This window comes from Solanum verrucosum, unplaced genomic scaffold, assembly GCF_900185275.1.
Source record: "Solanum verrucosum unplaced genomic scaffold, falcon-dt-bn FXZP01000180.1, whole genome shotgun sequence".
In the NCBI taxonomy this organism is placed as follows: Eukaryota; Viridiplantae; Streptophyta; class Magnoliopsida; order Solanales; family Solanaceae; genus Solanum; species Solanum verrucosum.
Window position 1 is genome coordinate 1,327,938 of NW_026020402.1, and position 26,712 is coordinate 1,354,649.

Sequence of the window (26,712 nt, forward strand, 5' to 3'; positions counted from 1 at the left end):
TAATCAGGTAAAAGTTGTATACCCTTAGATTTTTTGTGCTTCTACTTCCTCATACATAGTGAAAAAAATCCTGTCCACCACCGAGAGCAGCCAAACAGTTACTTATACTCTCGCTGCTGAAGTCTACTGCTACTCTCACGAAAGTTGTGGAACAATTAATCTTAATAACAGGATAGCAGGGTAACAAGGAGTTCTACAAAATTATTCAACGATATCAAAGTTGCAACGCGTTTAACAATATTAATAGATAGTACGAGTAAAATGTGAAAACATATGGAACTATATCAGAGTCTGTAGTATGGTATTAAGGGTCGACATGGCATCTTTGACACAAACGCATCCCTAGATATGAATAAATGGTCCTGTGTGGTCACAAGTTTATGGAATTGTAAATGTTTTCTAAAATCTAGGCAGGGCAGTAGTAACTTATATTTCTAGTCCTAGAGTCCCGAGACTAATTTGAGATACAAGGGAAGCCATCCATTTGTTCAAAAGTTTCAACACAAAATACACTCTGAATTAATTCATACAGTTATACCTTACGAAAGCACAAAAATAATTAACAAAAGAAAACAAACTAGAAGTTGACTAAAACCAGGAAATGAGAAAACAAATTGAATTTTTTGCTTATTCTTTTAGGTCGGTCTCACACAAAGCTAAAAGAAACAACACAGTTAACCCAAAACTGGTGCAGATGAGTTATATCTGATAAAGCCAGCAAATCCACCAGGAGTGGTTCATAATAATTGCCCGTCACTAGAGAACATATATGAACCAGCACAGAGTATCACATAAAGACTGTAAAAGAAGGCCAGGATATTTGATCCATTGCCTGCTACATCCTTTAGTGAGTGCGGGTTCTACTGCTTTCAGCATTTCGTACAGGATAAAAATACGGATGAGCCTGCAATGTACATCACAATTACAGTAGGCAATGTTTCCAAGAAACTTGAAACAACCACATACTAAATAATCTACATCTTGCCAGGCAGAAATCAAAGATTAGAGGAGAGAGTGGAAACTTTTGTTATTAAATTTATACTTGATTGAAAACTTTCATTCATTTTAGTACAGCAGAGAACTTCATTCATTCATTTATTTATTTATTAATAAGTCCAGAAAAAAAACTTTTCATAGTTACAGCTGCCTGATATACAAGTGACAAAACATATTGGTAGAGAGGAAAGTCAGCGAATATTTACCATTGCTTCTTTTGCAGTCGGTCTTTCCTGATGATCGTAACGGAGCAGTTTGTCAACAAAATCAACCGCCTAAAGATTAAGCATTGCACATTTTTGGGTTAATAGATTTCACCTTATTTTATTGTATAAGATCTAATGAGACTAGTTTTCTTACCTCAGGGACTGCGAGATGTTGATTTTCAGAATTAATAAACTTTGCCCATGGTTTCCTGCTGTGTCTGAATGAACATTGAAGATATTTAATTATATGCTGAAAATGGTCCATCACAAAGGATAGTTTTAGAGCTGACGATACTAACCGTCCAACAAGAGCTGCAAGATGAGGATCTAATTCCAATCTATACTTGTTTAGGTAAGAGTTCAATTCATCAGTCCCCAGAACCTGAAGACCATAACATTGGAATTTTTAAGGGGTCTCTTTTCAAAATGCATATATACAGCTCATGTATGTTTAGCCTGGTAATCTTGTAAAATATTTGGTCATTTCCCCGTCCAAAATAAAATAATTAAGAATTATTTTAAAACCCAGTGCAGCAAGGATGATGAATAGTGAATAAGAAACAGCTGAACAAATAGTTGAGTTATACTTCCATTTTGCCGATAAATCACATCCTTACTAGGGGTTAGGTGAGACAAGTATTTTTATCAGAATACTGACATGAGAGTTCAACAGAAACACAAAGTGGGACTCCAATGAGGATAGATCAGTGTTAGCTCATCATAAGCATCACAAACTTACTTTTAATCTACCTAATTCTTTAGAAAGCAGACAGGTCTGAGTTCAAGAGCAACCCACCAACAAAATATTTCAGTTGCTTAGCCAAGCTTACGGTTAGACTAATTTAATGGTACACATCAAATATTGGTAGTAATGAGTACATGCAGCCTTTTTTTTAGGAAAGGTAACTTTAGTAAATGCAGCCTTTTGCTAATTATTTATAGAGCAATTTGAATTATCCCCACAAGACACTTATAATGATGTCACAGCTGTCCCTCAACGCAAATAAAAGATCCCTGGCCTGCATGTTATGTGATGTATTAAGCGCCCCCCTCTTAACATTTTAAGCTTTGTCATGCTTTCTTTAGTATTTTGTCGTTGCTTATTCACTTATGGCATTTCTTTTCCTGACCTGCTTTGCTATGTTTTTTCTTGAGCGAGGGTCTACCAAAAACAGCTTCTCTACCTCACTATCCTCCTCAGACCTCACTTGTGGGATTACACTGGGTAAGTTGTTGCTGTTGTAAGGTAAAAGATAGAGAGCGTCTGTTTTTCACTATCTGGATAAGGAACCTATTTTTGAGTATTTTTGGGTAAATGGGTGATGACATCAACCATTACAGAAATTCTCAGCAGATGAAAGGTACAGAGAGTTCAAGAAGATCAGGAGAATAATTCCCACATGCGTCTGCTGGACAATTTAGAGAGAGCCAGAGGTGTTTTGAGGGGAAAATTCATCCATATGTTGTAGTACGAATGTTCATGCAATAGCTTTCTGGTCTAATTAATCGGATGGACATAAAAAAGGAAAAAAATGATAGATTTCATAGTTGCTTGCAAAAAATAGAGGCAATGTAAATTATGGAGTGATATCTTTGTACAGCCCAAAGACTATTCTATCAACTGGTAATTTGCAGTAGTAAAATACTTTTGCTTACTAATTTCCAGAAACAGAAAAAGCAGGGAGTTGATGATGTTAACAAGTGATAGAAAATGTATGGGACAGTAAGCATGTACAGGAGTAAAGGGGCTAAGCAACAATATCTCGTGCTTAATAGGACTGTATACAAAGGTCCATTTATCAAAATGACAAAAGATTGTAGAGGCCGTCAGGTCTCAGGACATTTTGTCTTGGGAGAAGACTGATAGTGATACATTGGTGAGGCTTGACACATACTGGCACGTGGACAGATGAGCCCACCAATTTTCATGCTGTCTTATCTTTCTTGCTTTGACATTCCTCCTCTCCCCTCCCTCCCTTCCAGTTAAAGCTTATTTCCTTTATTCACTGTTTGGTCTCATTTTTATGGTGGACCCTGTTTAACTTCATATGATGGGTTGTGGACTGAGAAAAATGGGCTCATGTTTAACTGCATACAGTTAGTGGAAGTTTTACATGTAAACCATAATGTACTTGCATATTCATATAGCTTGACTAGGAACAATCCGAGACTAACATTCTATGTGGGAGATTATCATAATCACTAATATACAATTTCATATTGCCTGTGAAACCCTTTGATTTGGATGAATAAACTTTGCTAAGATTCTTTCAGACTTAGATTCGCATGTGACTTACCATATTACCAAAAAATAAATAAATAAAAGATGTAACTTAATTCCCAAATCATGCATACAATATACTTAAAACAAATGTAGGCTTATGAATGTCTGAACATCAAAAGGGTACGATAATAAACTTCATGGTGGATATTCTACATACCTTCCCAATCTTCACAAGTTGATCATAATTGTCATGTCCATAGAAGAAAGGCTCCTTCCGGAATATCTATACAGCACAATTCCTTAGAAGTAAGCATCAAAGTGAGAGGAAGAGGACACCTTAACACACAAGTAAGTTCTGACTTTTGGGCCTCAGTATCTGCCATTCATGCACGATTTACCAGAAGACAAACAGTCATGAATGGCATTATGTAAGTACCAAGTCATGGACCAAGTTTAAAAAAAGTAGAAAGCATAACCCATGCAAGATAAAGTCTCACGTGGGCACCTGTATGATAGCTCAAGTAGGCTGGAAAAAATAAAGGTGCAAGAAAGATAGTTGCTCACCATTCCTGCAAACATACAACCAAGACTCCACAAGTCCAACGAGTAATCGTAGTCTTGCAAATCAACAAGTAGTTCAGGACCTTTAAAATATCTGCAACCATAAAGAGAGGAGGCGGAAAGTCTGTTTAAAACTGCAAGGCAAAAGAAAATTAGCCCTCCCTAAATTATTAGATTATGGATGTTGAGAAGAAAAGGTATTATCTCTTTTCTGACAAAAGCAAGCAAAAAACTAGGATTCTATAATCACTCAAGTGAGGTGGCACTTAATTATAAAATCTCATGCAAGTGTAAGTGTAACATCTTAGTGGATGAGGGAATGCCCATAACTGTAACAGAAGTAGTGCCCATTGAATAAGATTCATAAATAGCTGTCAGACAGAACCCTTATGCTCTGATTCTTCAAAGCTCAAAAACCTCCCTTCTCTTCCTAACACAACCCAAATTCTTACCCAAGCAGGGTTTCTCTGATCCTCAAAACTCATAAAGAAATGCACTTCAAGATCCATTTCTTGATTATCCTTATCTCTGCCTCTCAACATTCCATTCCTATCACAATGAACTCTTACTCTTAGACTGCTATCTGACAATAAATCCAGCACATAAGTTTGAGTCAACAATATAGCCCCACTATGAAAGAACTGGAAGTACAATTTTCTACATCTGCACTTTTTTCAGTATAGCTTTCTAACTATACATCCTCCAGCTCCCACCAAAGTTATCCTCTTAGATTCTAGAGCATAATGACACAATAAGTACATGAATTACCCCTAGCAGTTCTAAGTATAATCTTTCTTGTGTTATCATCCAAAAAATACTGCAAACTATTAAAAAACATAATTATTTCTGAACTCTCAGCCATTTGAACCCTCAATATCAGTTTCATTCCGTAAACCAGTGTCATTTCAAAGCTCAATAATTTGAATTAAGAAGAAAATTGAGGTTATGCCTTCACTAAATTAATAAAACCACTAAAACAAGAGAGAACCATTCTAGCATTCAAATGTTAATTTATTTGATTTTAAATTTCAGAAGAAAAATGATACAAACAGCAAAGAAAAAGCGAACCTAGAAGCCACACGAACATTATATTCTTTCCCGGGATGATAAAACTCTGCAAGCCCCCAATCTATTAGCCGAAGTTTCCGCTGCTCATGATCAATCATCACATTATGGGGCTTCACATCACGGTGCATAATACCTTGAGAATGACAATAATCTAATGCCTGCAAAAGATACAGTAATACTTGAATTTTCTGACAAGTGACACCTCAAGAAAATATCAACTGCAAGGCATAATATGGAAACATGCATCATCTCAAAAATGAGAAGAACGAAAAATATGAGATAATTCTGGCCATGACACCTGATGCAAGTAATAAGCAGCATAACAAAGAATATATCTAAGATTTTAATAGTCAAGTCTGTAACAACAGCTGCACCACAAACAACTATGTCATGATCCCAGACTAGTAATTACCAATAAACATTTTACTCCATTATAACATGTCTCATTCATATGCCCAATAATTTGTCTTTCAATTCTGTAACATGTTTTTTTCCTTGTACTCTAGAAATCTCATCAAATTACCCAGCAGAACAGAACAATACGAACCTCAGCTGATATTATTACCTATCTTTACACCCAAACCTCACCAGTCAACAGAAATCTAAAGAATGTGTCCTTTCCACTCATAACAGAAAACAAGGAGCTTTCAGTTGTACTCCCTCCCATCTCAAGGAACTTGGTCTACTTTAACTTTCATGGAGATAGAAAATAGAATATGTAATTGCAGCTTTTTGGTTTGGATAAATCATATTTAGATACATTTTTTCTTGATAACGGTGATGTCCAGGTCAACTTGCCCACCCATGTCTAGATCATACAACAACATACCCAATGTAATCCCACAAGTGGCGTCCGGGGATGGTAGTGTGTACGCAGACCTTACCACGTCTAGCTACATTATTATTTGAATATGGAAGACATAATTCGCAGGTCAGTTACAAATGTGAAGAAAGGAGTGTTCAGTTACTGAGAATAGTTCAAAAAGTCGGAAAATTAATTTTCCCCACCTAAGGAAAAATTCCAAACTTGAGGAAGAGGTCAAATTCAAAACGAAAATAGATCAAGCATTATGCACATAATCATTCTGTGAAATTTGATCAAAAGAGCAGTGAAATTCCTCATCAAAAATAAGTTTATTATCTCAAGGCACTTTGCACAGATCATCTTCAGGTTATATCTTAAAGGAGATTCAAAGGGAGCATCCTGTATAGAAATAATCTAATAGTTAATACTGTAATCTATAGCAACTGCCCATAACCAATCAGAAAATATTGGAGATACACAAAAAAACATATACTGAGAGGCCTTAAAAATCCACATCAACAGAAAACTTGCCTTCAACAGCTCATAGATGTAATATCTAACGTCAAAGTCAGAAAGAGTTGGATAGAGCACTTTAAAATCTGTGTTATTCACATATTCAAATATAAGACTTGGGGTCTTCGACTGCTGATCTCTGACAATATCGAGTAACTTCACAATATTAGGTCCACCACAAAGATTCTGCAGTATCTTAATCTCACGCTTGATCTGCAGTAAGTGACAATAACAGATGAGTACCAGAGCAACATAAAGGTGCGAAGATATGCTGTAATAAATAAAAGAGCATGATTCAGAGTGCCAACAAAAAGGCAAATGCACATATAACTTGCAGATATATGATAGTCCATCACTCACAAGTAATCAAGAGTTACTGCAGTAAGTTGACAGAACAGAACAGTTGAGAGATAAACACATGAAAAAACTCATTTGGCTAAAGAATGAAAGATAAAGAAGGTCAAAACCTGGAGATATCTGATGAGCTTGAAGAATATCAATAATACATTACGTAGCTCAAAAAACATAGAACTACGAAATCACAAACCCTTTTAAAAACTTGAACATTCTAAGAAACTGCTCAGGATCATAGACACAATGACTTCCAAATTTGAAGAACATCAACAAGGCTTCTATACGTTTAACAAGTTTGGCGGAAAAAAAACAAAAAAATATTTATGGATGTAGTAATATGACATCAAGGATACTGCAACATTATTGCAGAATGTGGTAAATTAAGCTCCAGAAGGTGCAAGTAGCACACATTGAGGTTAAAATGAGAGGTCGCATGAGATTGTTTGGGCATGTCATCAACCTCAAGAGGCGCCAGTCCCTAGGTGTGAAATCATGGTGAGTGGAGACCTAAAATAACATTGAAGGAAGTTCTCTTGAAAGATTTATAAGGTCTTGGAATTCCCTATAGTCAGCCCCAATTTGCTTGGGATTGAGGTGTAGTTCTGTGTTGTGGTATATTAATGTCCAATTAGAATATCACCAACTGAGATTGTTGTTAGTTCTTGTTTTGTTCATCTTAGAAAATGAGGTTTTACGAGCTTCTGTTAAGATCTTTGATGCCTCTCCTATCCAGTTGGATCAATTTCTTCTTCTTTTTCACAATGGTACTGAGGCTAGCTTGTGTGCACCTCGATAATTCCAGGGGTGTCTCCTACCTCCCACCAGCACAGAAACCGGATAACAAAGAAAATAAATTGTTATCTCCTACACTTTCTGTATTAAACCAAACTTACTTCACATATGGAACAAAACTGTAAACCAAAATACAACATGAGAAGAGATTAATCCTTTAACTACTTGTATTCGACATCTATTACGGTGTAAAAGACTAAAAGAGGGTGTCTTTCCAAAGCTTAGCAGAAACATGTGCCTTAGTAATGATAATACTTCTAGATGTAAATGGTGGATGATGTAAATCATGTTGAGTAAAAGGGGATGTCTCTAAGAAGATATTACCTAATTAGTTCGTGCAACTACAAGGGAAAAAAGTTAAGGCTGCAGTAAGTTCACCAAAGCTAACTTAGGGAAAGGACTACAGCTTTGAGAAGCAACTAAAAGATCTACCTGCATGCAGAAAACGAACCCTCAAAATTCCTCTCTAATCCTTCCACTGCACCTTCTGTTTAGTTTCCAAATTTGAGTGGTAGACCACATCTTTCAAAACTCAATCATGTCTTTCTTTCTCATATAAGCTGATTCCAACATCTTAAGTGAGTATTATATTTCATTACTTACCAAAAAAATGAGTCTACTCTAGTTTACACTGATATAACGCACAAGCAAATGAAATGTTCTCATCCCTCAAGCTGCAATAGAAGTCGTCCACCAATAGAAATTCAGCACCTCAGAATGAAAATCCTTAGATTTCTAAAAAGCATCAATTTCAAGAATAGATAGAAGCTTATTAACTAGCATTGAATACGGACATATGAAGAAGCAAAGAAGGAAAACAACCAACCTTTTTCTTCTTCACTGGCTTAAGGATTTTGATGATGCATTTTTCATTATTAGTAGTGTGAATTCCCTCAAACACCTCGCTGTACTTCCCTCTCCCAACTTTCCTTACCACCTCGTAATCATCCTGCTCCCTATACAACCAATCAACAAACACAGAAAACATCAATTCCGTCTAAACAGCCTTGAAAACACATATAATAAGCATAAACAAAAATAAATCAACAAATTACCCCCATTGAACAGTTAGGGATTCATAATCCCAATACTCTTTAGGTCGGATCACATTGATATCCGTATAAACCCGGGCCTTTGAAGGCGCGCCGGGACGGCGAATAGATTTTCCTATTTTCTGCGCCAGGGCTTCGGATAGAGTCGCCGACGGTCGGAGAAGAGAAGAAGGCGGCGGCGGCGGAGGAGGAGGTAGAGAAGATGATTTGTTTTTGTGTCGCGTGAGAGAAACCGAAGTGTTGGAGGAAAAACGACGGAGCAGAGATGGGAAGAGAAGAAGGGAGGTCGCCGGAGAAGGAGAGAGGAGGCGGTGGTGGAATGAAACAATGAAGAAATGTGAAGGCCGTAGGGCCATCAAACGGGGGAGGGCTATATATTTGGGTAAAATGGGATTATGCTTGAAGTGGAACCCTCCTCATTGGTTTCTTCGTCTTTGCATCTCATGCGTCTGTCTACACCTAATTCAATCCAACGGCGTCGTATACTAGCATATTCTTCACTCTTTTTTAATAGGGTCCGTAGTCCAAATTGGAGTCCGGACTAAAATGAATCGCAAACTATGCTTAATATTACTTCCACTAAAAGCGTGTTTGGCATTGTTATTGGGAAACCAAAATCAATTATTTTGAGAAAAAATACTTTTGTAGAAAAATTATGTATCTGGCAAATTAGTAGAACTGCTTTTAAATATAGAAGCAGAAGCAGTTTTAAGTAGAAACAAAAAATTATTTTTATCAAAACTAATTTCATATATACATATTTATCAATATATCTCTTATTAATTAATTAACATATCTCATAAGTTTGATTAAATTTCATTTAAAAAAATATATATATAATATAAAATTATACGTAAAATAATATGTAAAATATAAAATAATAATATATAAAAGTTATTTAAAAATTCGTTTTGAATATATTTTCTTGCTAGTGAACCTGGACTAAAATCAATTTGATGTTCACTCATCATTAAGTATCATTAAGATTAAAATCCATCTCGGATACAGAAGGAATATCTTTATCAGAAACATCAGATGATTTATCATTCGTTTGAACAATGTTTAACCGAGGATCAATTTTAATTTTTTGTTTTTCTACAGATATAACTGTTGATAAAGTATGTAATGAAGCAACGCGATTTCTAGCTGGACCATAACAAGGTTCTATCAGAGAAATATGTTGAATAGCCAGTCTTCTATCAGAAGCAAAAGAATGTCTACTATAAGGAACACTTTTTTCATCAAACTGCATACAAATTTTTCCATCTGAATTTTGACTAATATGAGAATATTCAGAATTAGTGACAGCATCGGTCATTTGCTCAGGTGGTATAACAGAATCTAAAATCCAAGTGGTAGGAAAATTAATTTCTTCCCATTTTATAGGTCTTCTAGTAGTGACCTTTGATCTGGCGAAATTAGTTTCTACCAAAATAGTTTGATCAGATGTATCATATAACTTACATCTAGGATTCAAAGTAGCAAGTAATTTATAATAGATTCTATACGACAAGCAAATTAATTCAGATCCAGGTGCATAGTTATAACCATGCGTTTTAACATTCAAAGTTAAAGCATCTAATATATTAGAATTAGTCAAAGATAACTGCAAATTGGGCTGAGCATTAAAATAAACTGGACCATAGGCCACCATAGATTCTATCGAACCCATCAAGGATTGACGAAAATTTAAATTCCTCGCATCTCATAGAGCAGCTAAGAAAGTCTCTGGTAACCCTTTAAGAGTTAAAGGTTTAAAAGCAATTTGAACCATGCCAATATGTAAAAATTTATACTGAGATTTATATAATTCAATATCACGCTTATTTAATAAACGAATAATTTGTTCGGACGAGTTTAACGCCAATGATTGTTCAGTTGTTTAAATCAACTGTTTATTAGAAATCTTATCAAACCAACCATAATCATAAATGGTTTTTATATTAACTTTCGGAATAGTCCATTTGTTTAACAAATCAAGGTTTTGAGGTATATCTACCTCTTCTAGACGAGTGCTTTTAATATCTTCTTGATCCATAAAGAGAGAATATATCTATGCCGAAATTCTTCACATCAATTATATATATACCATGAAAGTTCCAAGGCTCTGATACCAACGATACAGGATCACTGACATGGCGGTGGTCCGCCCAATCATAGATCAAGCAAGTCAATATCCTTAGAGGTAGTCCAACTACATAAGAATCGAAATACACAAAAAATTTAACATAGTTTCTCAGACTGCATGGATTAATTATTTTACCCAAGCAAAGGGCCTGTCAAGAAGCTAAAACATACTTTTATTAAGCCCATGTGTCTGATAGTTCTAACCGGGTATGAGGCGCCCTACTTATCAAACTCAATTTCGGGCTAAAAACCACGGCTCATCAGATAGAGTCATAAAGACAAAGCCAATAAAAGTAGTACTAGATCTGACTGTACCTCAATCTCAGAACCAAGTCGAGAAGCCATACTAAAATTCTTCTATATTTAAATAAAGCTTAGATCCGTTCATGGTCTATATAAAAGAGAAGTTAGTTATCCGGCATAGATATAAATATTTAGCCGGACATAGTCACAGCTTCCAGATCAGAGATATAAAAAGATTTATAAATAAAAGTAGAGAATTAAATTACCTTGTATCAACAACTTTATTACTTTCGGCAAACCGAGAGCTTTACAAACTAAGAGAAATAAACAACTTTAAAAAAAAACTTTTGAAGAGAGAGTGTTTTTCGACGCCCCTCCTTCAAACTACAAAAGACCTTATTTATAGAAGAAAAAAACATCTATCTGCAGTGATCTACAGTGACCATGGGTCCCTTATCAATGGGTCCCAAATGTACAGTAACGATTTTTCTACTGTGGGTTAACAGTGTATCTACTGTTAATCAATAGTAGTCATCTTGTCTTTCTTTTTCAACTCCCTAAGTAAATCTTCTGCTTTAGACAGCATATCTTCTGTCACGAGTTTCGCCGATTCACAAGTCTGGGCCTCTTGAGCATCATCTGCGATATCATCACTTGTTTCACTTCTCATTGAAGTGTCTGATTTTTCATAGTGAGTGATATTGAGGAGTAGATTCCTCCTTATTTCATCCAAATACTCCTTTATCATTTCTTCTTTATTTCCATCTTGAATGGAAATTCTTCTGGCAATATGTTTGACGGAGTTGTCAGCAATTATTCCTTTGTGAGAAATAGTACCATAATCTTGGATTCTTTGAGAAATAGAGTCCAATAATTCTTGGTCATATAATGATTTAGTCATGCGATCCTTCTTCATTAATTTATCCCAGAAATTATTATAATAAATCTGATATAAGCATGAAATTTATTCTTCAGTAAAACCTACTTTCGGGGTCCATTTATGGATCCATGGAATCGAGAATTCTATGAAGAAATAAATTTGTTCAATTTGTTCTATATAACAAACATGATCTGAGTGGTATCATTAAGGTCTGGTGAAACCTTGTTTTTGTATAACTTTAAAAAGGGATCAGGTAAAATCTTTACCGTCGGTCCGTGGTATGACCACCAGTTCAAGAATCAGTTAGGAATTGGGTAAACAAATATCTTTGCATACACCTTGATAAACCAAGTATGTTTATGTCTTTCATTCTTATAGTAAAGGACTTTGCTGAAAGCGTTAATATAATCCCAATAAGTGAAATTGGTAGGGATTTTATTGAGGTTGATTTGCCTTTCTTTCATCGAGGATATACCCCAATCTTCAATTGATATAATCTGTTTTATGATCATTTTGGAGAAGTTATAAACGTTTTCGCTGGTGTTATAACCTAAGAAGTGCTGAAATTCAACACTACCTATATTCGTTAAAATGGTCTCGTAATATAAACGGGTTTTGTAAGACTCTCCTGGGAAGTATAATCCGTTAAGTAAATATCGCTGGAATATCTTCCAAGGTTCTTCTTTTCTCTGTATCTCAGAGTTTTCAATAAGAAATATCATTTCTTTCTTTACTACCCTTTCATAGGATCTAATATCATCAACCTCTTCTTTCGCCATCGATGCAAAAGTATCACTTTGCTTTTGAGAAAAATATGCTCTCAGTTGGGCGTATAATGGATTATTTTCTGAAATATCATCCAGATGTATCGAAGAAGTAGCTTCTTTTGAAAAGCTTGTTAGTTTTACCAAGCTTATTCATCTCCTCTGTATAATTAGAGAGCTGGATGAGGATCCGTATGACGATCCTGATGTTTTTTAGGAGGAGGATCTTCCCCTTCCGCAAGTATAATTGCCCCTTCCTCTAGCCTTGGTTACCCAAGGAGGATCTATCCTGCAAACATAGCATTTTGTTTTAATCATCTAAAAGGTCATAAACTTCAGAACAATAAAATCTTTCATAAAGTTCTTGTTCAATCATGTAATTAGCGACGATATCCATCACCATTCCATCTATAATTCTCCATAAAATACATTCCTGTAAATCTCTATTAAAAGGAACTGCCTTCAAAATTGTAACCAAAGTAATATCAGTAAAGAAGTCAAGAAAACCCTTTTTTTTAAGAAGAAAGATATTCTCTAGATAAGAAGTCTGGGGGGAAATTATCACTTCCCTTTTTATAATGAATTTCGAAATCAAAAGGGGCTAATTGTGCCTGCCACCTAGCAAATATTAATTTTGATGCATCATGTTTAAAATCTTTATCAAACATATATTTGACTGATTGAGTATCTGTTTTTATCACAAATTTCTGATTGTAAAGATCATCCTGAAATTTTAAAACACATTTAACGATAGTTAACATTTCATGAGCTACCGTTGCATATTTTTTTTAGCATCGCTCCATTTTCCTGAATGAAACCAAATAAGGTATTCATTTTTATCATGCGGGTTAATTTGATTTAATATTCCACCATAACCCATATTGGACGCATCTGTCTCAACGATCTTTGGCCAAGCAGGATTAGCAAGGGTTAAACAAGACAAAAATTGAACTCTTTCTTTAATAGTCTTTACAAGATCTGTGAGACTATTAGTCCAAGGCTTCTTATGATCTCTTTTTAGCATGTCGTATAACAGAGCTAAATCTCGAGACAAATTTTTGTATAAGGGGGAAATATAATTTAAACTTCCCAGAAACAGCTGCAATTGCATCCTATCTGTAATAATATCAGAGAATTTTGATGCAAATTCAATAGATCGCTGAATAGGAGTCATTTTTCCTTGACAAATCAAATGACCCAAAAATCTAACTTTTGTTTGAAAAAGACTCATTTTAGGTTTAGATATGACCAAACCATTTTGAATAACTATTTTCTTAAAAATGTCTAGATGCTTAATATGCATTTCAAGAGTCTTTGAGTAAACCAAAATATCATCAATATAAACTATGATGAAATCCAAATAAGGATTAAAAATATCATTCATAATCTTTTGAAATTCCGAGGGAGCATTTTTTAAACCAAAGGGCATTACATTCCATTCGTATTGTCCAAATGGAACATTAAATGTCGTTCTATAAGAATGGTCTCTAAATATTTGGATTTGCCAATATCCAGATTTTAAATCAAATTTTGAAAAAATATTAGCATCATATAATATTGATAATAAATCCCTTTTGTTTGGAATATGATACCTAATCCATTTTAAAAATTTAGTTAAAGGTTTATAATTTATAACTAACCTAGGAACACGTCGTTCTTTTTCTGCTGCGTTATTAACATAAAAAGCAGTACACGACCATGGTGATTTGGAAGGCTTTATCAAACCTTTTTGTAATAAATTATCAATTTCTTTTTTGCAGAATTCAACCAATTCGGTATTCATCTGACAAGGACGTGATTTGGTAGGGATATTTTCCTCAGAGAAATCATATTCATATGGAAGAGTTACAATATGTTTTTTTCCGATTCCAAAAGGCACTAAGATGATCAACACAAATATCAATGGCCATTTTTTCAGAAATGAGTTTAATCTTTTCCTGTACTTTAGCAGATTTTAAAGTATTGAATATATTCATACTAAATATCTCAAGTTGTAAATAATCAACATGTTTTTGTTTCATTTCAATTAGAGCATTAATATCTCTAGAAATAGGCTCGGTGATAAAAGTATAACTAATATCTTGATTTTTATAAGTAGCAGAAAATCCTTTAGCATTTATATTAGTAAAAGGATAAATTGCATTTATAAAAGGAGTTCCTAGAATAATAGGAGGGTATAACTGATTTTTTACTAAGAAAAAGAAGTGAGGAATACAAACTTTATTCTGGCAAATACGAGTATTAGATAATTTATATTTTATATCTAAAGCATGACCAGATGCAGATTTAACCATATGAGTGGTTTTTTCAAAATATTTAGTAGGTACTAGACCTTCTTAAATGCAACTCACATCAGCGCCACTATCAATCATAGCAATGTTAGTTATAGAAAAAGTATTATCAATTAATATAGTACATTTAACATACCATTTATGAGCTGTAACAATTTGCATCATTCCTAAAAACATATTTTATTTCGGATCAATATTCAAAGTGTTGGCAAGTGTATTTTCTTCAGCAGTAGAATCATCAACCTTATTTTTTCCTTTGCTATTAGCAGACTCAATCTGAGTAAGACGGTGATCATAAATAATATGATTTTGTTTAAGAAATTTAATTTCTTCCTTCAAATGTTCAATTTCTCCTTTTAAATCATCAAAAGAGGTATCGCGAATAATCATGGTTTGTTTAGAAGAGAGTCTATTATGAACTTCAGACAAGGAGTAAGGAGCAGAATAATTAAACTCATCTTTAACCTTTTTATCATTAGGAATATTAGATGAAGAGCTAGTTTTACGAGCAGCCAATTGAATGATCTTTTCACGAAGAGTATTATCGGTAACTTCTTTTAGAAGTTTTATCACATTGTCTGTAGTGATAGTGAACATATTCATGTCTTCGAACTGAGATTGTAGCTTGTAGAATTCATCATGTTCGCAGTGACAACTATCACCCTGACATTTGCAAGCATCATTCGAATCTTGTTGAACCTTACTAGATGACTCAGGTTGCTCATCCTCTGTTGCATAACTTGCTTCAGAATCATCATAATCTGATTCGGAACCAGAAGTATATAGAAAACTATAAATCTTCTCTTGAATATCATCATCAAGTTCTAGAGTCTTAAGCTTTTCTAGCTTACAATTTGGAGCTATATGCCCAAATTTTCCACATTTATAACACTTAATCTTATCAAGATTTCGCCTTGACCTATTCCTAGGAAATCTATGAGATTTACGATGAGCCCTACGCTCATCTCTTTCTTCTCTAGTCCTTTTTCTAGATCTTCTTTTCTTATAATGAGATCTATGAGATTCTGTTTTAGAAGTTTCTCGATTGGTGCTTTTTGAAGCATCCGGTAAATCGAATTGAGTACAAAAATCTCCTAATTGAGACTTTTCTCTAAGCTTATCCATTTTAAGTTGTCTTGAGAGTTTTTAACTCATTGCACAAATTTATGTCTTCTTGTGTACAAGCCCCAATAAGCTTTCCATAAGTAAAATCATTATAGGGAATAATTCCTTGTGGATTTCTAAGAGTCTTCTTTACTCTTTCTGCAAATAAAGAAGGTAAGCCATCAACAAATTTGGCTTTCCAGAATTCTAAACCATTTTCGGGAAGTTCCATTACTCGACTTAAATAAGTGTCTTTATACCATCTAAACTCACCTAAATGTCTACATCTAATACCATTTAGTAGAGATCTAATGGTTTCATATTGATTGGTAAATCTACCACTAAAATGTTCAAAAATAGTCAAAATAAGTGTATACACAACGTCTTCTCTATTTTGAACAAAGGCAAAGCCTAAATTATCAACTCGTTCATTTACTGCCTTAGCATTAATCACTGTTGCTCTCGCATCAGAGGGCATATAATTATCCCACCATCCTCTTAGTTGACCGGTAAATCCTGCAATAATCATCTTGCAAATGGTCTTGTCAGTGTTACTAACACTTTTGCAGATAGTAGCATACATAAGCATCCTATGAACCATAATCGTTAACTGCCTATCAGTTAGCCCATCGAGATTCCATTCATAAATCTCACTTCCACTATAAGAAGTGTTGGTTTGATTCCAATCTCTTTCCTCTATTAAAACATCTTGAAGAGTAGGCCTGGGATAGTAATATGTTTGCATGCTAGGTTTTCTAGCATAAGCAGTATTACCACTATTCTTCTTTGGATACCCATGAAGTTTATTAACTTTCATTTCCATTTGAGTTTTGAAATCGAAAGTGACTTCCATCTCATCTGCAAAATCTTCAGCGAGACTTATCGGTTTCGCACTTGCACCAAATTGATTTATCAATATATCTCTTATTAATTAATTAACATATCTCATAAGTTTGATTAAATTTCATTTAAAAAAATATATAAATAATAATTTTTTATAACTTTTATATATTATTATTTTATATTTTACATATTATTTTACGTATAATTTTATAGAATTAGGAAAAAAGATAATAACAATATTTTTGTAAGGTTGGAAAAAAGAGAGAAAAAAATAACAATTAAAGATTTCAACCCTCCAAAAAAATGTATGATATTGATTGAAATTTAAATATGTACATTTTAATTTAATAAAAATACAAGTTTAATTAACTTTTTTATAGTAGATATTTAAAATAGTTTCTCTATAAAATAATCTTAATACTAAAAGTACATTAATAATTGTCATTTTTTTTTTGTAATTTGACACTCAAAAACACTTGTTTAAAAAGATCAGTCAAACACAATTTGCTTATGAAAAGCACTTTTCAAATGAATTAGTCAAACACAAATTGTTTATTTTTTCAAAAAGTATTTTTTTCAAAAGTTATTTTAAAAAATGCTTCTAAAAATAAGTCGTTTTTAACATTAATGTCAAACACTCTCTAAATAATAAGAGTAATATTACTACATACCATTTGAATACATTAAATGTAATGTTTTGGGAAATTTATTAGATATTAAATAGTATTTAATAGCATGAATCTATTAAATGTAATGTTTTGGGAAATATATTAGATGTTAAATAGTATTCAATAGCAAATGTAAAACAAACACAACAAAAAGATAAATTATCTCTTGATTTTTCAAACTGGACAATTATTTTTAATATAGTGAAGTAAAGATGGACAGAGGGATCAGTATCTTTTTCATTTCTTTTGGTTCACAGACTAAGTTATTTCAGTTTCCTTTGATTTTTGGATTAAGTTATTACGATAATATAGTGTTGGATATTTAAGATTAAAGAGTCATTTGTTGTGAGCTATAAGGTATAATAATTCTAGAGATAAATGAAAGATTATTTTATCTTGTATTTAGTTGGAGGTATTAAGTAGTCCTAAGATTATTTATCCTATCATTTATAACTTAATAATAGGATAAGTCATTCAATATACATGATGGAATATAACTTACTTCGGATAATTAGTCCTAAAATAACTTGTTCTCAACCAAACAACCCCTAAGTTTAAAATCAAAGTAAGACCTTATTTGGTTGAAGCAATAAATTTATCTCATAGTTCAACCAAATAAATTTATATCTTCAAGCAAATAAAGTATTTTCTCTATCAGTGTTCAGGAAAGCGAGCGCTTCATCGCTTTAAGCGATGAAGCGAAGCGATGCGAGCCGTCTACGCTTCACAGACTAGAATGAGTATGTGAGCGCTTCATTGCTTAAAGCGTGAAGCGGGGCCTTATCGCTTTTTTCCGCTTCACGCTTCCCTGAACACTATTCTCTATATCAAAATAAGTGAATTGTTAGACCTTTTTTCATAATTTAAAATAAGTGAATTGTTCAAAGTTTAAGATATTTATTAAAAAATTCTTCTATTTTTGGCTCCTAGTTCACATTTTCAAGGTGACAATTTCACGAAAAGTTAATTATTCATATTTATGATTTTACCTTGAATCATTAATATTTTTAAGAGTTTAAGAATAATAAAAGGATAAAAATGGAAAATGATTTTAATTTATGTCCTAAACTTCTTTTCTTAATGAATATGCATTGTATCTTTAGTCCATACCTAATTTTGGATATTCCATCTTATCTCTTGAACCAAACCACCTCCTGAAGTACATGTATTAAAGAAAACAATACATGCAATAGCCTTGGTATTATTTAATACTTTATCCGTCTCATATTAGATATGTGCACTTTCTATTTACATGGCTATTAAGAAATCATTAATAGATTGATCGACTTTACTATTTTACCCTTTGTTTATAGTAATTAGTGTCTTGAAAAAAGAAATTTTGAATCTTCAAAATTTGTTTGAACTTTCAAAGTCATATTTACTGTAGGGGTAAAATGAGAAAATCAATTAATTCTATCATAATTTAGTAAGTAATCAAAATGTGAGACAAATACTTTTAGTAAGACGTCATCTAATATGGGTCGGAGGTTGTACTTTGTTTGATAGTGTTTTCAAAGTATATAACTACTAAATGTATTAATTATACATCATATTTAGTATCACAAGATTTATATAATTAATACTAAATGAATAAGTATGGTTAAAGACGAAATTGTCCTTGCATATATCAAATCAAACAATAAAGAAGAAATAAGTCAAGTATAACTAATCTCAACATTACTTATTTATTTAGTACTTTTCTTATACACATGACAAACAACCTCTTTAATTTATTATGTATTACATAGTATAATTTAAATTTATTATTTAGAAAAGGGTCAAAAATACCCCTGAACTATGTGAAATAGACCACCTATATCCTTCATTATATTTTGGGATTAAAAATACACCGGCTTTATCCTAAGAGACCACAAATACCTTCAAGAGTTAACTATCCAAATTCTTAGTGACGTGGCAATCCACATGGGACTAATCCTTCCACTTGAGCGTTGCCAACTAGGATTCACTACAAAAAGAATTACACCTTTAGCGGTGACAAAAGTCTCCACAAAATCCCAAAATATTGCCCCTAAAGGTTTTGAGTGATTTTTAGTGGTGACTAAGGCTGCAATAGTCATTCGCTAGTAAAACCTATTTTTTCAACAAAAAAATATGAAAATTAAATTTCGGTTGCAACCTAATTTTCTAAAATAAATAGCATGCACTATCAATATTAGAAACATCCAATACTATTACGAAATTCATCAAAATTACTTCTCAATTCAAATCTCCTAGTAATCATTGTACATTTTATGCATTTACATATAACATAAAAATAAAACATATAATGTCTTCAAACTCCTCCTTGATCGATATCATTTGTGATTTCTTACAAACAATGAAGAAAAAAGCACAAAATGAGAATTTATTGCTAAAAATCAATTAAAACTTGTAGTGGCGATATTATGGGCTTTTGTGGCGACTTTTGTCGCCGCTAAAGTCTAGTTTTTAAGTGTATCCTAGTTAGCAACGTTTAAGTGGAAGGATTAGTCCCTCATGGATTGCCACGTCACTAAAAATTTGAGGAGTTAATTAGCTCTTGAGGGTATTTGTGGTCTCTTAGGATAACATCGGAGACACTTTTTATCCCAAAATGTAACGAGTATAAGTAATTTATTTCACATAATTCAGGGGCAATTTTGACCCTTTTCCATTTATTAGTTAGCCAAGTATCACGAGTTTAAATTTAAATATGAATTGCTTTTGATTTAAAAGTGTTTGCCTTTCAAAATGAGTTCTTCTATACAAATTCGAATTAGGTGAACTAAAGCAAATACTGAATACGGGTTAAAATTTTAAAAGGAATGGTTAAACTTTTTTTTTTTAAAAAAATAATTAAAATTCTTCTTTTTTTAAAATACAAAAGAAGAAAAGACATCGTTTGTGGGTTAGCAAAAAGATGTCATAGATGCGAGGTTCATACTTTACTTACTATAGTAATTCGTTACTAATTTATATTAACAGTCAAGCAATCATGATAAACAGGTTGTCAAAGTATTATGTTTTCCTCTTTGCCTTTTAAATTAATATTGCACATATAATAAAATCTAAATTAGGACATATATGCTCAGATCTAGAGCCGTCAATATGGGCTAGGCCTGTTGGGCCGGCCTGGCTTAACCCGAGATTTAATAGGGCTGGGTTAAAAATTTTGGAGCCCATTTAAGAAAAGGGCTTTTTAGCCCGGCCTGAATAAACCTGCTGATTTGTGGGGCTTGAAAAATATAGGTAGGGCCGGCCCGTGGGCCAATAAAAATTAATTAAAAAATATAATATAATATTAAAATTTAAAATTAAAGAGATCCAAACTCAAAATCTATTTAAAGTTTTTTAGGAAATCACTATGTATAGAAGTTGCATCCACCATGAAAATGTTCAAACACTTGTTGCTACTCGAAACTGGTTACATAGTTTTTCTCAAACTGGTAATATATTTTTGTGTACATTTAAATATTAAAATTCTCAATTTAGTTATTTTTTAATATTTAACTAATTGAAACCACATATAAATTGCAGATGAAAATGAAGATGTTAAGACAATCTTCCCACAAGTTGATTCAGATATGCTTGATGAAGATGATCATGAAGTGTTAGATACGCCATAGGTTTTCATGAAGTGTTAGATACACCATGAGTTTCATGATTTTTTAAGGAGTTTATTTTTTACTTTTTTATGGTTCCTTAGGAAATACTTGGTGCAATGTATCACCTTAAGGTTACCAAGGGTGAACTTACATATAGCCTTCATCAACCCAACCACATATATTCATAGAGTCATAAGCACACCATAAGACATTGTCTTCACATAAGAACCATCACCTAAGACAACCCCCAAGTCACACTAGAGCAATGTGCAACTAGCATCCATAATACTACTCACACCAACTGTTCCTAGGAAGCCACCATAGACTAGGCACATCATATTCAACAAGTCATAACATCTTCATTTAACATTAGAGTGCTCATTGCAAAACAATTAGGTTAATATTCTATTTAGATATTTATACTTTTACTTGAAAAAAAACTTAATAAATATTATAAAGATAATTTTATTTGTAGATTTGATTAACAAGTAGTAACATTAACACCATGTAATATTGTTTTGTCGATATTTATGATAATATTTTTAAATTATAATTTATAATTTAATTTAATAATTATAAAGAAATATATAACTTTTAAAAAAGTGGGCTAGCCCAGCAAGCCTGTAGCCCACGTACTTGTGGGTTGGGTCGACCGTTTTCTGGCCCACACCAAAAATGGGCTAGCTTGGCCTGGCCCGTAAAATGTCAAAGCCTGTATGGGTTAGCCCGGATGGGGTGGGCTAGCCCATATTGACAACTCTAATAATTTATAATTTAATTTAATAATTATAAAGAAATATATAACTTTTAAAAAAGTGGGCTGGCCCAGCAAGCCTGTAGCCCACGTACTTGTGGGTTGGGTCGATCGTTTTCTGGCCCACACCAAAAATGGGCTAGCGTGGCCTGGCCCGTAAAATGTCAAAGCCTGTATGGGTTAGCCCGGATGGGGTGGGCTAGCCCATATTGACAACTTTACTCAAATCTCCATTATATGCTAAGATTATCTCCGATTCGTCTCTATTTTACTCTCTATTCTCTATAATTAGAGAATAAAATAGAGAAGGGACTCTTCAATCCCTCTCCAACTCTTCTTCTTTGAATGTTATTACGTTTGCGTTAGTCTAAAGTATTATATTTTATTTAAATACTTTGACAAGTGTTTGTCCTTCTAACTTTTGCCTAAAGTGAACACTTTTGGATTTGGTGTCCGTAAATATTTAACAAAAAATGGTCATTAGATTTCAAGGGAACTACGTGAAAAAAAAAAAATTAATGGGACTTACATTTGGGGGTTGTAGTTTTATTTTTTTGCTATTTTAATTTACTTTTTTAGTGTATAGTACAATTTATTCATGAATTGCAATTCCTTTCAATTAAATGAAAAAAAAATCACATATCTCCTAAAACTTAGAACCGCAATAAATTAAAACTTGACGGATACCAAAATACTTATATTTGGTAAATTAAAAGATAAAAAATGTTCAAAGTTTATTTATGAGACTATTATTAATTAACCTACCCTAAATATAAATAATCCGGATCGAAGGTGTTGTTACTTGTTATATACTACTCCTAGTGCTACTACATATTTTTTACATTATATTTGAGGAAACAAAATAAAGTGATGGAATAGAAAATCGAAAGGATTTTTAATCATCACTTATCCAACATAGTGATAATAAATTACCTATTCGTTCTTCTTGTATTGTTTATCACGATTAATTAACATTGCACAGCTTGTAAAGCTAAGTTGAGGTTTAAGTTGCTCAATCATGGGGCAATTCCAATGCCTAAGAATAGGGCAAAGAATTTCTCACAAGGAAAAAGGGTATCTATGAGAGACATTTGTAATCTTACAAGGAAGCTAGATATTTTGTAATTTCTGTATATCCTAGACTTAGAAGAAAAATAAATATTTTAGAATAAATATATAATTATATATTATTAGTCCTAAATTGAAAATTGAAAAGCATATTTAATTTTCTGTTTTATTTATTGTTATATTACTGTTATAACTACTAACCCTAATACAATATGAATCTTGTTATGAGACTATATACAACAATGAGAAGAAAGTAGAGAGAAGAGAGAAGACTTATTATTTCTCTTGAAGGAATGATTTACAATGAAGAGAACCCCTTTATTTATAGGGGAAAATTGACTTGGTTCCAAAGTTAGGGTTCTTCAATTTTCTCTAACAGATAGACATTCACTATATTTGTAACACTCCCCTTGAATGTATAATTTGTACATGATATGTCTCGTTAAAAATCTTACTAAAAAACTTTAAAAAAAAGAAAAACTACGGTGAAGAAAAAGAGTACACATATCTAATAATACGCATCTAGATTGTCTCATTTAAAACCTTACAAGGAAAACTTAGTGGGACAAAACCTCGTAAGGGAAAAAAAGTACAATGCGTATTCGATCCCCCTAATGAGAACATCAAATTCAGAGACTTGAATCTTCGCATTCCAAGGTTGTGCACCATCTTCTTGAAAGTTGTAGTTGGTAGAGACTTGATGAACAAATCAGTCATTGTCACTCAAACGAATCGATTGCACATTGATATTATCCTTCTTTTGGAGCACATGTGTGTAGAAAAGTTTTGGCGAAATGTATTTTGAACTATCTCCTTTTATGAATCATCCTTGAGGATTAAAGAATTCTGCAATTCCTCACTTCAACTTCTTTAAGCAAGTAATTTATTGCCTTTTGAAAACTCTTTAAGAGCTTAATTCAAGTTAGTATAGCAATATGAAAAATTCTTGCTTGATTTAATCCATATGAAGATTATGAACAAGTTTTTTAAAACTTGCAAATGCTTTAGATTTTGAATCCTTCAGGCATTTTCATATCAATTTTGTCAAATGACAACATTTAATATTAAATGTATGACATCTTCTAGTGTCTAGACTGCAAGTCAAATAAACTTTACGCTTACCAAGATGCACCATTCCACTTTTTACTTGATAATTATTTCTACACCAACATGCTTTAATAGAAGGTACAATATTGTGCTATACCATATCAAAGATAACATCAATGAGGTATCATTTTGTATCAGTTCACAATACGACATAACTTATTGAGATCTAATCACTTCATTATTTTCAGGTACGTACCACTAGATCTCATGAAGTTTCATGAAGTGTTATGTCATAAGCTCTTCAACAGCACATTGTCTCCCTATTATGCTCATTTTAATCCTTTGTTCCTCCCCCTATTTTCAAGGATTATTTCATTTAGAACCGATTGGTCTGTCATGCTTCATGCATGTAATAGATTCTATCATTTAGGGACATTCAATAGGAGCATTTGCAACTCTTGGTTGCTTCTTATCTCCCTCTTATGTTAGACAAACTAACATACATCCCAATCTATTTTGAAAAATTCATCTTTGTGCATCGTAGTATACTCATTAATCACTGCATATCAAACTTATTAGATGGAAAATATTTGGTCCATGACCATAAATCAATTGAGAGAAAAATTGATCATAAATTATTGGTCTAATGCATACAGTTACTTTGGTATGTAATACATTATATTTCAGACCATGAAACTTTGTTCTCATTAGCAATGATTGACTATTAATTATTTTAGACATTTAATGTCATATCAGCTTGGATATTTATCAATATTATCAAGATGAATTGTCTTGATTACATGTTCTGAAAGTTGTGCTCTTAACTCAATTATCTTGCACAAATATTTTGCACAAATGCCAAACTGCAGGTTGATAATAAACACATATATGATTATCTTATAGATGCATCTAATTCAACAAATTACATGACAGGTGAACGAGCCCATATTTACCATTTATATTTCAAAATTTAGTCCCAACATTAATTGATCCAATCAACTTATCATGAAAACAAGTAACACAGAAAATTCTTTCTAGTTCTTCAATACATGTTGAATATTTCACATCTTTAGGATGGTCAAATTTTTTCATGCCAACAGATAGAATTATTTGTACCAGAAACTCCAAGTTTATGATATGTGTCTTTTGCTTTAGTAAATTTCTTATTTACTATTATATGAGAAAATTTTAGGTTTATTACTTCGGGAGTAAATTTTAAAGTTCTACTACTTCAGAAGTAGATTTCAAATTTATTTCTTCTCAATTACTCTACCTTTTTTGAAGGTGAGTCGTGATCCCATCACGATTAAGTGCATGTACGTATTGATAAGATTTATTTTGCACTATCACATTCACTTCAGTATTGAGTTTATTCAATCTCAATCAATAGACATTAATTATTAAATGCTTGGGATGAAAACTTTACATTGTTATCAAGGTGAATGGACTTAATATGGTTATCAGAATACTATTCCAGTAATCATATTATTAGTGCCAACAATTTTGCAAACACCAAGTTACGAGATGTCAATAGGTACACATGAGACCATCTAGAAGAGATGTCTATTAAGACCATGGAGTATCTAAACAATCCATTAGGTGGGTGAATATGTCTACAAATATCCCCATATATACGTTCCAAGAACGCATGAGACTCAATCTCAACTTTCGTTAATGATGGTCTCACAATTAACTTGCATTGATAACAAGCAGTACAAGTAAATTCACCATTTATAAGAATCTTTAGGTTCTCTAATTGATGTTCATTTGAATTTTCTATAATTTGTCTCATCATTATATGCTCAGAATGTCCTAGACAATCTGATTATTGAAATTAGTAATTTTTTTATTTACTATAGAATGTGCATCAATTGCACTAATTCTTCTCTATACAAGTTAGAAGATAAAACATGAAACTTTTATGTGACACATATCTGTCCAGAGATATTCTTGGTGATACCACATCCATGACAAAGATTGCAGCCTTTTCCATGCCTAGCATGATGGACATACACCTCATTCATCAAAGAATGAATCTGTAATTTTAGCATTTATCAAAAGTTCTCATTATTCATGAATGGAACACAATCACCAATCTGAGCATATCATCTTATGATAACTTAGTACCTCATTTCACATTCATATGCATTATTCAATCCTTCTTTCAAACATATTATGCACTGGTACCACATTCATTTTAGGAAATGGAGTGATTTCAATGGAATAAGTTTCATGACTAATTTTCATCAAAAACACATTATTTTGCCTTAGACACCATTATATAATCAATATAGTGCATTAAGACTCAAATCCAATGTCTTATCCAAATAAAGATGTCTTAGGCCATAAATCCATGATACTTATATCCAATATCTTTCATCACAGTACACCAAGACAGAAATCTGATGTCTTACCCTCTTGGTGCGATTGGACATGAATTTCGTCTTACCCTTTGGTGCGATTGGACATAAATCCATCATCTTACCCTCATGATGCCATTGAACATGAATCTATCGTCTTACCATTCATTATTGACATAATATTCCAATGATTGTGGATATTTTCCATGTATATATATTGAATATGTTTCTTAATTACATGGTTCTGTTCAAATTTCATTTTGCACTTTTCTTATTCCGTGAGATATTTATTCTAGTGGTAGTCCAGAAGAACCTTCGAGGTTGACTCACCATGATATGAGGTACATTAATTAAATAATCCCAACACCTTTTGAATAAATATTGCAACATAAAATAGTTCATTATAGT

At 32.7% G+C, this 26,712-nt stretch overlaps 1 protein-coding gene across 1 annotated transcript; it reads right to left on the reverse strand.

Moving 5' to 3' along the window:
• Positions 1 to 386: 386 nt before the first annotated feature.
• Positions 387 to 8,977, reverse strand: LOC125840242 (casein kinase II subunit alpha-like). The gene is made up of 10 exons (XM_049519216.1): positions 8,575 to 8,977; positions 8,346 to 8,475; positions 6,392 to 6,586; positions 5,056 to 5,213; positions 3,991 to 4,081; positions 3,644 to 3,709; positions 1,502 to 1,584; positions 1,357 to 1,420; positions 1,203 to 1,271; positions 387 to 904 (listed from the first exon to the last, which is right to left on the reverse strand). Exons 1-10 carry the CDS (start codon positions 8,925 to 8,927, stop codon positions 845 to 847), a joined length of 1,269 nt encoding a protein of 422 aa, XP_049375173.1. The 5' UTR covers positions 8,928 to 8,977; the 3' UTR covers positions 387 to 844.
• Between the last annotated feature and the right edge of the window lie 17,735 nt (positions 8,978 to 26,712).

What these genes read in the sequence shown, in the direction of transcription:
- LOC125840242 (XM_049519216.1), bottom strand. Translation starts at nt 8,927, where the DNA reads ATGGCCCTACGGCCTTCACATTTCTTCATTGTTTCATTCCACCACCGC. An exon ending in AACTTGTGAAGATTGGGAAG is followed by an intron (nt 1,585 to 3,643) that starts GTATGTAGAATA and finishes TATGGTCTTCAG; the next exon opens with GTTCTGGGGACTGATGAATT. An exon ending in CGACTGCAAAAGAAGCAATG is followed by an intron (nt 905 to 1,202) that starts GTAAATATTCGC and finishes TGTACATTGCAG; the next exon opens with GCTCATCCGTATTTTTATCC.